The following is a 17,434-nucleotide window of genomic DNA, read 5'->3' as shown; positions in this document are numbered from 1 at the left end:
CCAACCTCACTTGCAGTGGACACACACTTTCTTTTTCTGCCTAAGGTCTACAAGACTCTGCTCAGCCAAGCCAACCTTCTGTCCTGCTTGCTTGACTTCCAACATTTTGGAATTTCCTGTTCCTGTGCTCATAAGAGGTGGTACTTAAAACTGAGTAGCACTGATGGGCACCAATGTCTTCAGAAAAATGTCTTCCAAAAAAAAAAAGATCCTGGAGGACTATGCTCATCAGTTCCCTGAGCAGCTCCATATGGAAGTCTGCTTGCTTTCCCCATATACAGGGTTGAAGTTCTGGTGGCAGTTCTCCTCCTCCCACCAAAAATTTTAAATTTGATTACTTATTTCACAGTCACTATGGCCAAGATTCCCACCAATCTCCACTTCATCCATGAGATCCTTTCTATTCACAAGTAATAGATCTAGGAGGGCACCTCTCCTATCTGGTTCCTCTAGTACCTGTACCTAGAATTAGTACCTCCCTTAGTACTTGTAATTTCCAAGGTCTTCTTTCTTGCCTTTCTTGAAAATTGAAACAATGTTTGCCAGCTTCCTGTCAACTGGGATCTCCCTATGATATCCTTATCCCTAAATTGGAGGGACATGGATTTGAGGGATGGACCACTTGGTGGGGAAGGAATTGGTTGGATGGTCGCACTCGAAGAGTTGTGGTCACTTACTGAATGTTCATGTGGAGGCAAGTGATGAGTGGTATATCTCAGAGCAGGTATTGGGACTGGTATTAATTAACATCTTTGTTGGTGACATGGACTGTGGGATTGAGTGCACCCTCAGCAAGTTTGCCAGTGACATGAAGCTGTGTGGTGCAGTTGACATGCTGTAGGGAAGTGATGCCATTCAGAGGGACCCAGAGTGGTGGGCACATGCAAACCTATGAAGTTCAAAAAAGCCAAGCACAAGGTCCTGCCTCTGGTCTGGGGCAATCCTAAGCACAAATACAGGCTGGATGGGGAATGGATTGAGAACAGCTCTGAGGAGAAGGGCCTGGAGGTGTTGGTGGTTAAAAACTCAACGTGAGTTGGCAATGTGCGTTTGCAGCACAGAAAGCCAACTGTATCCAGGGCTGTATCAAAAGAAGTGTGGCCAGCAGGTTGAGGGAGGTGATTCTCCCCCTATATTCTGCTCTCATGAACCCCCACTTGGTGTACTCCATTTAGCTCTGGGGCCCCCCACACGAGAAAGATATAGACTTGTTGGATTGGGTCCAGAGGAGAGCAACAAAGATGATCAGAGGGCTGGAGCGCTCCCCCTATGAAGACAGGCTGAGAGAGATGGAGTTGTTCAGCCTGCAGAAGAGAAGACTCCAGGGAAACTTTATAGTGGCCTTCCATTATCTAAAGGAAGTCTACAGAAAAGATGGGGAGGGACTCAGTATTGAGGGACTCAATACTGATAGGACAAGGGGTAATGGCTTTAAACTAAAAAACAGTAGATTTAGATTAGATATTAGCAAGAAACTCTTTCCTATGACGGTGGTAAAGAACCAGAACAGGTTGCCCATAGAAGCAGTGGATGCTCCCTGTAAAGTGTTCAAGGTCAGGTTGGATGGGGTTTTGAGCAGCCTGGTCTAGTGGGAGGTGTTCTTGCCCATGGCAGGGGAGTTGGAAGTAAATTATCTTTAAGGTCCCTTCCAAACCAAACCATTCTATGATTCTATGATTCCTTCCTATCTGTCACTTCATTCTCTCTGATTCCTAAAAAAAAAAAATAATGTGAGTGTAACAGGTGACCTGCTAAAACTACCGATATACAGACAATATATCTGAAGAAATCATACTGAGACCTGTACTGAATAAGAAAACCTTTACAGTGGTGATGCTGGGTCTGGCCAAAGTCCCATCTCCCCTAAAATTTGGATTCCAACAATAGACAGAACGATCTAGGCAAAAATAGAAGAACAGGTTAAACATTTACTGATGGCACTGAATAATGTCAATAATCTTGACATAGGTATAAATTGAAAGTGAAAAAGTGACTCCCAGGAAAAATTCCAATCACAAGTATTTTTCTTCAAAATTCCTAAGAAAGGCAAGGTGCTATGGAGGATGGAAGTTTAGAAAAAGATGTCTGTGAGTTCATGGCACCTCCACCACTGTTTAAAAATACTCTCTGAAAAATGACAGCAATGTAAAGGAAATGAGAAACTGAGGGAAGTAAATAACAACTAGGTCCCTTGTCTATGAAATATTTTCAGAACTGCACCAATAGAATTGGTCACAGGTTGGAACACTGCTGAGAAAGAAGGAAATGGTGATTCCAAATGAAACATCTTTAGAACACATCATGACAGATCATGCTTTGGTATGATGCAACAAAAAGTTATTTTAAATTATTTATAGATGGAAAAAATCTTGGGAGAGGTCTAAAAGAGAGCAAAGTGGCAAAGAGAGGGCTGCAGGAGACCTATAACAGCAAAAATTGTATCTGACAGAAGTTCAGGACAGTTGAAATAGATCCATTCAGACACAGGTTTAATTGCTATCTCCTAATAGCTAACGAAAATGAATGCCTCAACTACAACTACATAAGACAACACCATCATAAGCCATACTGAAACAGCTTTTGCTAGATATTGTGCATTTCAGGAAGATGAGAAAAAAGGATCACACTAGAAACCAAGAACTTTCAAGATCTGGAAGTTGAAATGTCTACATTAGGTACTGAAAAACATAGACATTAAAGTAAGTAGGGATGATCAATAACATCTTACTGTGCTGAGCTAACAAAACATCTTTTTTGAATCAGACTTCTCTCCATTCATTGGCACTTTTGTATTTAGATCAGTAATAACTGCAAAGAGTTTCTTTTCAAAGTCATGGTTGTAAGTCCCATCAGAAAAAAAATGCTGACAGAAATTACATTGTGCTACAAACCCCAGTCCTTTATTTGCTTAAACACTTGATGGTATTCTCAGTATCTTGGTATGTGTTATTCAATGACAAGGAACTTACAAGTTCATGTTCAAAGCAGTGCCGTTCTCCCAGTAGAAACTTTCACCTTTCTTGCACAATCCAATCCAAGATTCATCTATTTTCAATAGCTTAACTAAAGAATACTGAAAAAAAAAAAAAGTATTTTATCAAAATGAGTTCTCACAACAAGAAACAAATCCCTCCTGTGACTTCAGAGGACGACTAGTTCATCTTTCTGTCATCTAGAAAGTTTTCATTAAGTATTTCATTGACAGTTATGAATTGACTCTTTTTTTCTTGGCCCTAATTGAGCCTATGAATTGATTGTTTTAGTATCATAACCTTCAGTTAAACTATTCAGTTCTATACCCTTAAGGGTTATTACCATTCACTGCACCCAAAAATACCTAAACACCAAGTATTGTTTATATACATGTATGCCTATATGTGTTTATCAATCTCTACATATGCAGCTTGGTATAAATGGGATGGAACAAACAGGTACGTTTAAACTGCAGTTCAAATGGACATATGGGAGCTCCTCCCCTTCACAGTTCTTATTTAAAGCCTTGTGGGTATCTACATAAAAAGAGTAAAAGACAGTTCACTATCTCATAAGTTTATAACAACCTATATCAAACACAGCAAAGGCTGATGGAAAACAGCAGAAGCAGTACTTGCAATAGGTTAATACTATAGAACTCCCTGCAACAAGCTGTCATTAGATTCAGTGAAATTAGGAATTATATGTATATTAACTGTCAGCATGGACTTAATAATTGACATGAAAATAATGTAGCCTTCTACTTCTCTACTCTTCCCTAGCAATTTCAGATCAATACTGTTCAGAAGAAACTGTCTTGATACGGTTCCAATGACATTTCTGCAGTTGTTGATGGACCTTCTTCTGGTGTGGGTAACACTACCCAGTGATGGAGACCAGACACCTCATGACACAGAGCATGAGGCTGACCCAGTAGGCCCATGTCAGTGTACCTGTGCTTCACTTTTATAAGGTGTGTTCATAGTTTGTACGTATGAGGTTTTTAAGCAGTAGTTTAAATAACACCAATTTCTACCTAGCCAATTATCAGCTGAACATCGCAAGCACTGAATTAAAAGTGGAACTTTCAGATAAGTAAGGAAGAGAAGCATTAACAAATCAGTCAAGTGATGTCCCACTCACAGGGCAACAATGCAGAAGGGGCTTGGAGAGGGGACAAATTGGCAAATATGTTGACAAAGAAAGGAGTCTGATTATAGGATAAAATCAGAGACCACATTCAGCAAGGGACTCATACTGAAGTGAGAATTATGTTCTGCATCTTTGTCATTGTTGAAATTCTTGTCACTGTGAAAATACTTATTAGCTCAAGACAAATTTAGATATGATTAAACTGTGTAATTTCACTGAAGTTTCCTCTATTTCAAGAGCTGCTACACCACCAACATGTAGCAGCCAGCCAGAAAAGTAGACTTTTGACCTCTGTTTAAAAATCACAGTAACAAAGCTCAAATGTCAATTTATTTAAAAACTATCTTTCTGATGAAACTACTTTCTCATTGACATTACTCAAGAGGCAGCAAGTCTGTAAAAGCAAATTGCAGTTTTAGTAACATGCAGTAAGTAGCAAGATGTCACTAGCATTCAACTCAATGCAACTGGACCATAATATAGGCAAATTAAAGTGTCTTAACAAAATTATTAGAATGAGAAATGTCCAAACCAGCTTCCGTGGAAGTATATTCCCACCATTGATATAAGCATGAATCTCTAAGAGGCATTAAGGGATATCTAAAACCAGATACAAGTAGATAAAATGGATGATTTTCCATTATGCTGGTTTCAAAGGCTTGGTTTCTTTTAGAAAACAAAGGATATATTCATTTGTCTATACTGAGAGTTCAATAGATTCATACTTGCTTTGAAGATGAACATACATAGGACAGAAAAGGAAAACTATGTAAACTATTTGATTCATTAAAAAAGAGCTTTTCAAAGTCATTCAAGTCAAATCCAGGCACAAAAGCAGTATGGGAAAGCTTTTAGTGCTGTTGCATCTGCTACAGTGAGACAGTTACTTAAATTGATCAAGTAGGTACTTTTCACTATCTGAATTCACACAGCCTGTTTATTTTACAAAGATTTAAAAGATAAGAAAAAGAGAGCTATGTAGATAACAGTCAAGAAAAGAGAGAGATGCAGAAGTTGTATTGGTTTATGTTCCATTACCATTTCATCCTTATTTTCAAAAACTGCAAGCAAAGATTCATTCTTAATGCAGAAGGCCTGACTAGATGTCCAGTTTTTTTCCTCTTCTGATATGAAGTAACATTTCTTTCTGTAACCTATCCACTCACTGGGACACTGCTCAGAATGAAGGTTCCCACGCCGATATATCTGAAGCACTAGAACTACAAAGGAAAAGGGAGAACAAAATTTCTACCTGGTAAAATCATAGCATTCATCAGCATAACAATCTAAAGTGCAGATTTTTTGAAAGCCAATGCCACAACAGATGCCAGAAGAGAAGCCAAAAGAAGGTCAATGGTCCTGACCTTTCGTGACTTTCAGACAATGTGTTCAGCTGAGAAATGTGTGAGTTGAGGACAGCAGCCTGATTACTAAAATTAATATAAAATAAATAGGTCTGGAAAACATGTATTTTAGAGAATTAGAGGCATTGACACATTTTTTAATCCAGTAATAGGGTAATAAACATAATATTATATGAATTTATCAATAATATTTACTTCAAGTGATGAAGTTGCTTCAATATCAATTTGCTTTGATTTTGTATCAAACCTTTTAAGTGTTTGAGAAACATGTGTGAAGGTAAGTAAATTAGATATTGATATGATGAGAATGAAATCTGTCTGTTAATGAAGAGGTAAAATTATCGTTATTTGGAGATAATGGTCTGGAGAATGGTTCTTAGGAGTTATTCCCCAGCATGTTTTGATGTCCCCCTTCATCTTCTTTCTGTCACAGTAGCTCTATGAGGGTAAGAAGACTCACTGGTATATTTTGCTTTAGCACTTACTTTAATTTCTTGTGTTAAAGAGAATTCATGCGCATTTACTTCAGTTTCTATTATCCAAACAAAAATAGTCTGATTGTTACTGAAAAGTTACAGTGACCTTTTGGGTGCAGCATTCTGTCTTTTTTAACAATTGCAGGCTCAACCTGAGTACAAAGTATATTTCCTGGGTTATTCTGCTGGGATTGAATCCAGACCTTCCTCACCCAAAGCACATTTATCCACTGCTTGTGCTTGGTGATGGCTGTCCTTGAAGTGAGAGTAACTGACCATTATGTGAGTATGGCAGCTTGCAGAAGGAGAACTGATTTCCCAGACTCTGCTGCCTGCTGTTGCCACACTTTGGTCTCTTTTTTCCTTTCCAGTCAGCTATTCCATTCACAATAACTGCAGACCCTTTAGCAAGTTCCACTGAGCACTGCCCTCCATACCTTCAAAAAACTGTGACTATTTCTATTGAAATAAAAGCCTAATAAAGGAAAGGAAAACTAACAGAGACAGATGTGACTATTGTCTTCCATTTGTTTCCATGTATGTGCAGAGGACATCAATAAAATATCACATGTTGTTACAAGGGGCAGAGGGAAGGTAGATTTAATCTAGGGGTTCAAGAGCTCCCTCTGCAGACTTGAGCAGCACAGCCTCCATTGAGACTCATATGCATCCAGTGACTTGGGTACCTCAAATAATAAAGCAGGCAGCACAGCCTGTACTCCTGTTGATGAGCTCTGCATCGGACAGCAGATGCACATCTTGCTTCCTTTGTGGCAGTGCCAGGTAAGGTTGACTTTTTCTTAAAAATACAGCATGCAACACAAACTGGTTTAAAAAAAAATAATAAAAAAATAAGTCTGACTTTTTCTTAAAAATACAGCATGCAACACAAACTGGTTTAAAAAAAAAAAAAAAAAGGCAGAATGACACATAAAGACCATTTGTAAGAAAGATAATCTAGCTGTATGACGTAGTTTTCTTCCAGATGTGATAATAAAAAAGCCATCAAAACCAGATATAGGAGCAGACAACAAGCTTGGAGTCTGTGCCTGGAGATGTGATGCTGAGAGAACACCAGCTGGTATAATCAGAAAGGTTACTGGTGTAAGCATCGACAGGACATCCATATTCCACATGAATGGCCAGGCAAGAGACTATGCTCTGAAGAGTAGTAAAGACTCAACAAACAAAAAAAGAAAGAAAAGCAATTTTACAGCTAAATCATCTGAATTTTATTCATAGGGAAAATTCTCCCTCATTTTAAACACTGCCTGGATGTTATTCAACCTTATACCAACATCAAAACTGAAATAGTGGCAGAAGTCCCAGGTGTTGTGACTCTGCAAGCAGTACCATGTTGATCTGTTTGATTGCTGTGATCCTGAAGCCCAGTAGTCAGAGGAAACATATCTCAAATGGAAAATCTTTCAAAGGCTTACCAACAAATAAAATGATCATCACCAGCAGAAATGTGGTACATAGAAAGTTGCCTGTGAAAAAGAAGATCATTAATGGTGTTGTATATATGAGCACTTAGGATCAGACTGTAGTTGTGTATTAATGAAACAGCAGCAGAATAGCATTTAAGTTAAAGTTTAATAATGTAAATACAAAGCACTACTGAAGTTAAAAAAGGTAGTCTGAATTGATATGATTCTATGATATTTACGTAACTTGACAGCTTAACAAAATGGCAATCATCCTCTAATTGGCATTGTTTTGAACCATAAATATACAAAAGTTTTCAATAGATGTACAAATTGCAGTGTAGCAAATTTAAGCCTTCCAGTCTCCTTCACCGTGTTTTAGAGACCTCAGTGCTAACCTCTGAAGTCTGAAAATCTGTAGGTCATCACTGACCAGTCAAACTACATGCAAGTTTGAGAATGCACACGGGAGAATGTTCTCACACAATTCAACCATTAAAGGACGAGGTTCGGATTCAGCATATGGCTGCAACCCTGAATCAGACCTATTTTCCCTTTTGTGAGAAACAAAATTTTGTTTTTGCAGCAGAATGTGTTTTTGCAGTGGGAAATCCCACTAACCTTGCATATTCAAAAGTGGTTGTGCAGGCATAACAGTGGGATAATGGTGAAGAGTAAGTTAAGCAGGTAAGGGGAAGGTCCCACTGTCCCAAAGCAAGGATAGCTAAGAAAAACAAGATGAGCAGTGCAAAATCAAAAAAAAAAAAAAAAAAAAAAAAAAATCTCAGGCCTTCTAGTCAGAAAAGAAGAAGGGGAAAAAAAAAAAAAAAAAAAAGGAAAAGGAGAAATTAAAGGTTGATCAAATGAAATTGCACATAGATGGTATAGTAATAAGTGTCAAGTAGTTTGTGAACCTGTAGCACTCAGCCAATGAGGAAACGGGAGGAATCAAGCGTCGGGTAATAGGGAATACATGACACACTTCCTCTGTGCGCTCCTCCTTGCAGGATGCCTGCCATTGCAATCACAAACAAAAATGCTGCTTCACTGAGATCCTCTTCTGAGCCTGTGTTATTGGCAGTAGATTGTTTCTTACACTTTGCCACAAGCTCTCTTTCACAGACATATTTCAACGCAGGTGAAAGGCAGGTGTTCATCTGTTGCAAAGGCACAGACTATTTTCTCTAATGAGGTTTGCCTTCACTTCCTACGTATTAACCAACAATATATCATACAGATAAACTATCACATGGTAAAATGCTTGTTTTAACACACACACATATACACACACAAAAAAAAAACAAACAAACAAACAAACAAAAAACATTTGGAGTAAAGACAAATAGGTATCTTAAATTGCGTATCTACAGCTTTGCCCCAAATTAAATTATCATCTCTTTATCTTGTCCAAGCCAAATGACCCGGATTTCAAGCTAGACTTCAGACACCCTGCAGGAAGATGTCTTAAATAACAACATAAAAATCTTACATTTTGTGCAGCACCTTCTTCTCAGAGAACAAACCACTGACTCTTGTTCGACAACCTCTGAAGTGTTTGAAGGGCACATTGCATATAATACATGGAGTCTATGTCCTCAGCAATTGCTTCGGCAGTCTCTGCTCATCTTCAAGTCCCATCTACAGCTGGGAAAATAGCAAAGAAGCAATACTATGTTTATTCTAGGCTGCAAGACACCTGCCAGGCTGTCCCGGGCCTTTTGCTGCTTCTTCCCTTCTTTTGCCCTTCCCCAACCTTCTTTAGTTGAATGCTCGGAATGTTGCTGAGAAGACCCTACGGGGCTCCCCCAGCCGAGGAGGGAAAGCGATCAAGCCCATCGGAAGAGGGAGGGCCAGCACGGCGACGGAACCTGAAAGGGGCTGCTCCAGCTACCGGCCCCTGCTTCACCTCCGTCTCCTGCTGGAGCACGGCGACGAGCGGCGGCGGCTCCGGCGGCGGCTCTTCCCAGACACTCGTCGTCCACGTTTCCTACTCGCCCGGTGCCGGGAGAAGCATCCCCACGGCCACCCGTGTGCAGATGTGCCTGGAGACGGGACAGCCGACACGAGGAGCGTCGTGGGGTGGGACAGGGGAGGGGACGGTGACAGCCGTGCCCAGAGTCTGGGGACAGGCTGTCTCTCTTCTGAGACCTCTCTTCTCTCTCTTCCCATGGGGAGTAAGCGCACGGGGAATGGTTATCTGAAAGTATCTCTCTGGGATTTGGCGGCTTAATGCTTTTGGAAACCCGGTCTATAGTTAGAGGCGCTGAAGATGGGTAATATGCAGTCGTTCCAGTGGTGGTTGCAGGTGTTTAGTACTTTGAAAATTGTAATGACCTTGAGTTCTTTGCATGTGTCTTGGTCTTTGACATGCATTGATTTATTTTATGTATTTTTATTTTTTTTTCTCCTTAGATGTGTGTTCTCATCTTTCTTTCTGGAAAAGAGTTGCTGGAATTGTCTTCTGTCTTGCTGTGATTTTCATCTTAATAGGGGTTATCTTACGTGAGTGCATTTATTTAAAAAAACTAGCCTGGGAAAGAGAGATTCAGTATTTCTGCCTTTCATTTTGCTGCTTGTGCATTGCTGGTGGGTAAGAGGCATTTCCATTGGCATTCACTCCTCCCACTCACCTTGGCTGCAGGAACAGGAGAAGGATTATCTGAAAAAAGAAACTAAATTGTTGCCTAGGTTGTCCATAATTGTTTCCTCTGGCATTGAACCGACTTTATTATTTAACATTCTGCAAAGTTTTATCAGACTGCAGCTTAGCAAAATGCTGAGGAATGGCACTAGAGCCATAAGCAGGGTTAATAAGGCAATACTTGAATGCTTGATTTGACTTGTTTCTGGCATGGAGAGGTGTTTTTGTTTAGTTGGTTGGTTTTTGTATTTTGTTTTGTTTTGTTTTGTTTTTGATGAAGTGCCTTAAACCAGAACCTGTTTAAGTATAAATTTTGGCTGCTTCGTGATAGATATCATATCTGCAGAGACAGTCTCTCTGTTCTATCCTGATCTTATATATTGTGTCTCCAGTGCCAAGGGAGCACCTGCACATGCAGGATTCCATTGCTGACACATGCCTAGCCAATCAGGCATTCCTGAAAATACCACAGCTGATAGAACTGGAAGAACTAACACAGAACACTGTAATTTTATTGTGTTTGCCTATGTCTTTCTTGATTCAGTGCAAGTCTCAGAGATTTTTAAGTTAGAGGACATGGGTCCAGAATTTTCAAATGTGTATACAACTCTATTTTTAAAAATGTAATGCTAAGCAAGTCATGTTCTCTTTATTTGAACAAAAGATTCACCTGCATTACTAGACCTGGAGCCATGCCCTGATGACTGGCTATATTACAAGAGGAAATGTTACTATCATTCAGGATCTGTGGCAGACTGGAATTCTAGTCAGAAGTTCTGCTCTGACTTTGGAGCTTCCCTTGCAGTAATTGACCACCCCCAAGATCTGGTAAGGTTTCTGGTGGCTTGAGTTTACTGTTATGTCTGCTGCTGGAACGGTTTCTGTAACTCCGTCACTTGTTTCCTTGTATATCTGGAATTTGATAGAGACACAGTTTAGCTGGCATTCAAGGAATTGCAGTGACATAACAGTCAAGACAGTGCTGAGTCAGGCATTCTATGACACAGTGTATATATGCACAGTTTTTTTATAAAAAGCTATAAAATCATAATCATTTCTTAAAAATATAATCACACCCATATGTTCTTTTATTCTGTGTTTTGCCTAGGAATTTATAGTATATCGAATGCGCACTATAGACTTCTGGATTGGACTACAAAAGACAGAAAATAAATTCTTCTGGGTGAATGGAGAGTCACTTAACACAAACCTGTGAGCTTTCTTTCAAATACGCTATGCAAGAGGAGAATCCATAGCTTTTTTGTCCATGTGGAAAAGTTATTCTGTATTAACTATTCCACTGTAGCTAAACTGACATGTTTTCTCAAATGAGGGTTGTCATATGACTATAAAAGTACTAATGCTGATCTGGTTTTGTCCCAGTCGAAATGGAGAAGGGGCAAAGAATAAGCTGGAACTGTCATAGAGTTCCTTTATTCTTGTGCATTTGAACCCACACTCGAAGAAATGGGTAGTGTATAAAATGTGTATCACTGTGGGGAACATCTGTCCCTATACAAACTCCATGCTCAGATGGGAATTCTGCCAATATCTGTCAGAAAAAATAAAGCTGTCTTGCCAGGGAGTGACCTGTGCCTTTTATGTCCACATCATATTGTAAATTGTGAAATACAAGCACACATGGTATGTCCCTGTGGAGATCAAAGCAACTTACATTAATAGAAGGCTCATGAGAGCATTACCATGGACAACGCATTTAGAATTCTTATCATCCCAATAAGAAAGAGATTCATTTTAAATTATTCTCTTTTTGTGTGTGTGTGTATGTGTGTTTGTTGTTTTGTTTGTTTGTTTGTTTCTCTCTGCAGTTTGTAGGAGCCAATTTTAGACAGAATAAGAAATAGGTCTTGTAAATTTTAGCCAAAGTTCTGCTCTAATTTTTGTATCTCTCTTGGCTTATTAGGTTTCATGTCAATATATCAGATGATGGAGATTGTGTCCATATAAATTCAGCCTTCGTCTCTACCAAGAAGTGCTCTTCACAGAGGAACTGGCTTTGCACCCTTGGTCAGTTTGATCCAAAGACAATCTCTTAATAGGAACAGCTGGCTGTGCAAATACAGAGACTCAGCAGGTTGCTGAGGTAGGCTCCAGAAGGGCCTTGAATATCTCCAGAGGAGACTCCACAACCTCCCTGGGCAGCCTGTTCCAGTGCTCCGTCACACTCATCATGAAGAAGTTAATTTGCATGTTGGTGCGGAACTTCCTGTGCTCGATTTTGTGGCCATTGCCCCTTGTTCTGTCCCCACAAATCACTGAAGAGAGGTTGGCCAAATCCTTTTGTCTCCCACACTTAAGGTATTTATAAACACTGATGAGATCCCCTCTCAGTCTGCTTTTCTCCAGGATGAACAGACCCAGGTCTCTCAGCCTTTCCTCATAGGGGTGATGCTCCAGGCCCCGTATCATCTTTGTGGCCCTCCACTGGACTCTTTCCAGGAGATCCCTGTCTTTTTTGTACCGGGGAGCCCAGAACTGGACGGAGTACTCCAGGTGAGGCCTGACCAGGGCAGAGTAGAAGGGGAGGATCACTTCCCTTGACCTGCTGGCCAAGCTCCTTTTAATGCATGGCAGGATCCCATTGGCCTTGCTGGCCAGCAGGGCACAGTGCTGGCTCATGGTCAACCTGTCATCCACCAGGACCCGCAGGTCCTTCTCTTCAGAGCTCCTCTCCAGCAGGTTGCCCTCCAGCCTGTGGTTGTTCCTGCCCAGGTTCAGGACTCTACACTTGTTCTTGTTAAACCTCATTTGGTTTCTTCCTACCCACCTCTCCAGCCTGTCCAGGTCTCGCTGAATGGCAGCACAGCCTTCTGGCATGTCAGCCACTCCTCCCAGCTTTCTGTCATCAGCATACTTGCTGGAGGCAGACACTATTCCCTCATCAAGGTCATCGATGAAGATGTTGAACAAGACCAGACGCAGCACTGACCCCTAGGGAACACCGCTAGTCACAGGTCTCCAGCTGGACTCTGTGCCACCGATCACCACCCTTGGCCAGTCAGCCAGTTCTCAACCCATCTTACTGTCCACTCCTCTATTCCATACTTTCTCAGCTTTGCTATCAGGATATCATGGGAGACAGTATCAAAAGCTGAAGTCAAGGTAGATGACATCCACTGCTCTCCCCTCATCTACCCAGCTGGTGATGCCACCACAGAAGGCAATGAGGTTGGTCAAACACGATCTCCCCCTGGTGAGTCCATGCTGACTACTCCTCATAACCTTCTTCTCTTCCAATTGCTTGGAGATGGCATCCAGAACAAGCTGTTCCAACACCTTTCCAGGGACAGAGGTGAGACTGACTGTCCTGTAGTTTCCTGGATCCTCCTTCTTGAAGCAATAAAGTAAACTATAGTGACACTCCAAAAAGATGTTTTGGTTAAAAGTTGGCAGGACCAACAAGAAAATGATGATAGAGTGTCTGTTACAAAGAAGAAAAGTTATTTCTTGGGAATGCAGTTTCATGGCTAAAACTGCTGAAGGGCATTGCAATGGATATATTCTTTGAGAACTCTGATGATAAGCTTCAGAACTGCAAGTCATGATTTTTTTTTGTGCACCTGAAAACACTGTGGGACAGACATGAATGTCATACTGAAAATGCAACTCATAGTGACCCCAGTGATGTGACTCTTCCTGCTCTTTATGGAGTTTAGTAATTCTTTGACTACAAACTTTCAAATTGTCTGTCTGGAATGTAAGATATCATAAGGTATTTTGATTTCCTTCTTCTTTTTCCATGGGGTGTTCAAATCTGTCCTGGTTTAGGCTAGGATAGAGTTAATTTTCCTCCTAGTAGCTGGTATGGTTTGGGATTTAGGATGAGAATAATGTTGATATCATGCTGATGTTTTAATTGTTGCAGAGCAGTGCTTACACCAAGCCAAGGACATTTCAGCTTCTCCCTCTGTCCTGCCAGCGGGCAGGCTGGGGGTGCAGCAGGAGCTGGGGGGGGACAGACCCAGGACAGCTGACCCCAACTGGCCAAAGGGGTATTCCATACCGTCTGACGTCATGCTGAACAATTAATATGGGGGGGCTGGCAGAGGTGGGGGAACCAGCTGCTCAGGGATAGGCTGGGCATCTGTCAGTGAGTGGTGAGCAATTCCATCGTGCATCACTTGTTTCATACTCATTATTATTATTAGTAGTAGTATCATAATTATTATTATTATTATTATTATTATTATTATTATTATTATTATTATTATTATCCTTTCTTTTCTGTCCTAATAAACTCTTTATCTCAAGCCACAGGCTTCATTTTTTTTTCTGATTCTCTCCCCCATGCCAGAGAGGGAGGGGGGAGGGTGAGCAAAAGGTTGTGTGGTGCTTAGTGGCCAGTTGTGTTAAGCTAAAACAAAATGTGATTGGTATGTAATGTCCATTGAAGTAAATGGGACCTTGGTAAACCAGGAAGGTATTTAATGACTCGTAAAGTTGATTCAAGCTAGGAACATAGCAACAGAGTCATACAAAAAGTGATTTTGCAATGCATTGGAGCAGGCGAATTACTTAATGCAATTCAATTTTAAGTTTTCAAGCAGAGTAACAACCCACAAAAGCAGGCAGTTAAAAAGATACTTGGATAAATACAATTGCTGTGTAACTTTCCTGTATTATTTATCCACTGTGGTTAAAATTGAAATGGACTGGATGGGTACTTTAGTAACGCAGTTGGCTATAAGTAATACTACTGGTTGCTGTTGCTTTTTTGAAAAAAAAAAAAAGAATCCTAAGAAGAACAAACTGATATGAAAACCCCCATGAAAATCAGGTGGAGTAGGAAACACTTTCTTAGCAGGATTTCCTCTGATAAGAAATGAACTTCCTCTTTCTGCAGTCACAGGAATTGTTTTCTACAGTTATGGCCACAGATTGTTCATAATGCAGAGTTAGTGTATTGGTTTATTTAAAAGGCAGTAAGCAGAAAAATGCAATGCACACAAGTTAGGACAGAAAATAAAAGGAGGTAAGAGGGTCAAAATTCTTGGGTCTGAGGGTGAGGCCAGAAGGTTGGCAGATGGGGAAATGGTGTACTAACACAGTGAGTAAGCACAACCCAGGGAAATTCAACAAAGAGCACAAGGCATTTCTGCAACAAGAGCACCCCTTTGTTGTGGGATTACAGCCTTGGTGGATAGTGAAAGAGCAACTCACATCATCTACCTGGACTTGTGGAAAGCATGACAGTGTCATGCTTCATAAGATGGAACTGCTACACCATCTGATTAATATAATTATTATTGAACTTGCTCTGGGTGTTCCCTACAAATTCAGTTCATGTTCAGTGGAATAATCTGGGGTTTGGAGATTAGCCCCAGTTTGAGTCAAAGAGCACATTCACCTTTTAATATATGTATTTTTTCCTTCCCTGAAAGAGTATTTGCTCTGTGCAAAACTCCCTCCCACTATTGGAAAGGAAGCATGATATTTCCTGAACACAAAGTTCAGGAAAAAAGTCCTCTGAGCATGCAGCACTGTCAGTTTGGGACATGAGAACTTCAACAGTCTACTGGTATCTAATATCCAACCTAAACCTCCCTCGGTGCAACTTGAGGCCATTTCTCCATGGCCTCAATTGCTGGTGAAGACAGGCAAAAAAGTCATTGAATACCTCAGCTTTCTCCATATCCTGTGTGAAAATGTGTCCCTCTTCTTTCCCGAGAGGGCCCACAGTTTTTCTGTCTTTCCTTTTGTAATTGACATACCTATAGAAGCCTTTCTATTGACCTTGATGTCCCTGACCAAACTTAATACAAATAGGACTTTAACTTTCCTAACCTCATCCCTGGCTGCTCAGACAATTTCCCTGTATTCTTAGCAGGCTATATGTCCTTGCTTCCACTCTGTAGGCCTCCTTTTTCTGCTTGAGTTTGTCATGGTGAATGGAGTCAAGTCCAGTTGGAGGCCAGTCACTAGTGGTGTTCCCCAGGGCTCAGTGCTGGGGCTGGTCCTCTTTAATACCTTCATCAATGATCTGGATGAGGGCATTGAGTGCACCCTCAGTAAGTTTGCAGATGACACCAAGCTAGGCGCGTATGTCGATCTGCTTGAGGGTAGGAAAGCTCTGCAGGAGGATCTGGATAGGCTGCACCGATGGGCTGAGGTCAACTGCATGAAGTTTAACAAGGCCAAGTGCCGGGTCCTCCACCTGGGGTGCAACAACCCCAAGCAGAGCTACAGGCTGGGAGATGAGTGGTTGGAGAGCTGCCAGGCAGAGAAGGACCTGGGAGTGATGGTGGACAGTCGGCTGAATATGAGCCAGCAGTGTGCTCAGGTGGCCAAGAAAGCCAACAGCATCCTGGCTTGCATAAGAAACAGTGTGACCGGCAGGGCTAGGGAGGTGATCGTCCCCCTGTACTCAGCTCTGGTGAGGCCGCACCTCGAGTACTGTGTTGAGTTTTGGGCCCCTCGCTACAAGAAGGACATCGAGGTGCTTGAGCGGGTCCAGAGAAGGGCGACGAAGCTGGTGAGGGGCCTGGAGAACAAGTCCTACGAGGAGTGGCTGAGGGAGCTGGGCTTATTCAGCCTGGTGAAAAGGAGGCTCAGGGGTGACCTTATTGCTCTCTACAGATACCTTAAAGGAGGCTGTGGAGAGGTGGGGGTTGGTCTGTTCTCCCACATGCCTGGTGACAGGACGAGGGGGAATGGGCTAAAGTTGCACCAGGGGAGGTTTACATTGGATATTAGGAAGAACTTCTTTACCGAAAGGGTTGTTAGACATTGGAACAGGCTGCCCAGGGAAGTGGTGGAGTCACCATCCCTGGAAGTCTTTAAAAGACATTTAGATGTAGAGCTTAGGGATATGGTTTAGTGGGGACTGTTAGCGTTAGGTCAGAGGTTGGACTTGATGATCTTGAGGTCTCTTCCAACCTAGAAATTCTGTGATTCTGTGATTCTGTGATTTTTGCCTAATTTCATCTCTGTTGGGATGCACCGCCCCTGAGTCAGAGGAGGTGATCCTTGAATATTAACCAATTTTCTTGGCCCTTCTTCCCTCCAGGGCTTTGTCCCATGGTATTCTACCAAGCAGATCCCTGAAGACGCCAAAGCCTGCTGCCCTGAAGTCTAAAGTCAGCTCATTCACGTAGAGGGCAATGACCCTCCTCACCTCCCCTGCCTGTCCTTGCTGAAGAGCCTGTATCCTTCCATTCCAACACTCCAGTCATGGAAGCCATCCCACCACGTCTCTGTAATGCCAATGAGGTCATAGCCCTACAGGTGTGCATACATCTCTAACTCTTCCTGTTTATTCCCCCTGCTACATGTGTTAGCATAGAGACATTTGAGTTGGGCCCCTGATGAAGCTGCCTTTCTGTCTGGAGAGGCTGGAATTTCTTTGTGCTGCTCTTGAGGTGCTCTCCTGCTGACTGTGAC

The 17,434-nt window shown here is 41.6% G+C and overlaps 2 protein-coding genes across 8 annotated transcripts in view; one reads left to right on the top strand and one right to left on the bottom strand.

Annotated features, from left to right (window-relative positions):
* Positions 1-9,435, bottom strand: part of LOC309880696 (killer cell lectin-like receptor subfamily F member 1) — a 30,910-nt gene extending 21,475 nt beyond the window's left edge. The window contains exons 1-5 of one of the 5 annotated variants that reach the window (XM_082765889.1): positions 9,299-9,435; positions 8,882-9,030; positions 7,405-7,455; positions 5,164-5,345; positions 2,970-3,073 (exon numbers count right to left, since the gene is read on the bottom strand). In XM_082765889.1, the coding sequence (XP_082622015.1) occupies positions 2,970-3,073; positions 5,164-5,345; positions 7,405-7,455; positions 8,882-8,960 (416 nt within the window). In that variant the 5' untranslated portion in view covers positions 8,961-9,030; positions 9,299-9,435. Of the gene's footprint in view, positions 1-2,969; positions 3,074-5,163; positions 5,346-7,404; positions 7,456-8,306; positions 8,459-8,881; positions 9,126-9,145; positions 9,277-9,298 lie in introns of those variants that run through there. The other 4 variants (XM_082765888.1, XM_082765887.1, XM_082765890.1 and 1 more) reach the window with 4 other exon arrangements.
* LOC309880721 (C-type lectin domain family 2 member L-like) lies at positions 9,150-14,290 on the top strand. 3 transcript variants are annotated; one of them, XM_082765931.1, is made up of 5 exons: positions 9,150-9,459; positions 9,805-9,894; positions 10,698-10,861; positions 11,142-11,245; positions 11,958-14,290. In XM_082765931.1, exons 1-5 carry the CDS (start codon positions 9,159-9,161, stop codon positions 12,088-12,090), a joined length of 792 nt encoding a protein of 263 aa, XP_082622057.1. In that variant the 5' UTR covers positions 9,150-9,158; the 3' UTR covers positions 12,091-14,290. The 3 variants fall into 3 exon arrangements, with proteins under 3 accessions (XP_082622057.1, XP_082622056.1, XP_082622058.1); XM_082765930.1 differs by having other exon boundaries at positions 9,150-9,471; XM_082765932.1 differs by lacking the exon at positions 9,150-9,459 and adding an exon at positions 9,647-9,665 and having other exon boundaries at positions 11,958-14,289.
* The last annotated feature ends 3,144 nt before the right edge of the window (positions 14,291-17,434 follow it).

The sequence above is a fragment of the Aythya marila genome, assembly GCF_965140915.1.
Source record: "Aythya marila genome assembly, chromosome: 1".
NCBI classification, from domain to species: Eukaryota; Metazoa; Chordata; class Aves; order Anseriformes; family Anatidae; genus Aythya; species Aythya marila.
This window is presented reverse-complemented; position numbering and strand designations above follow the sequence as displayed.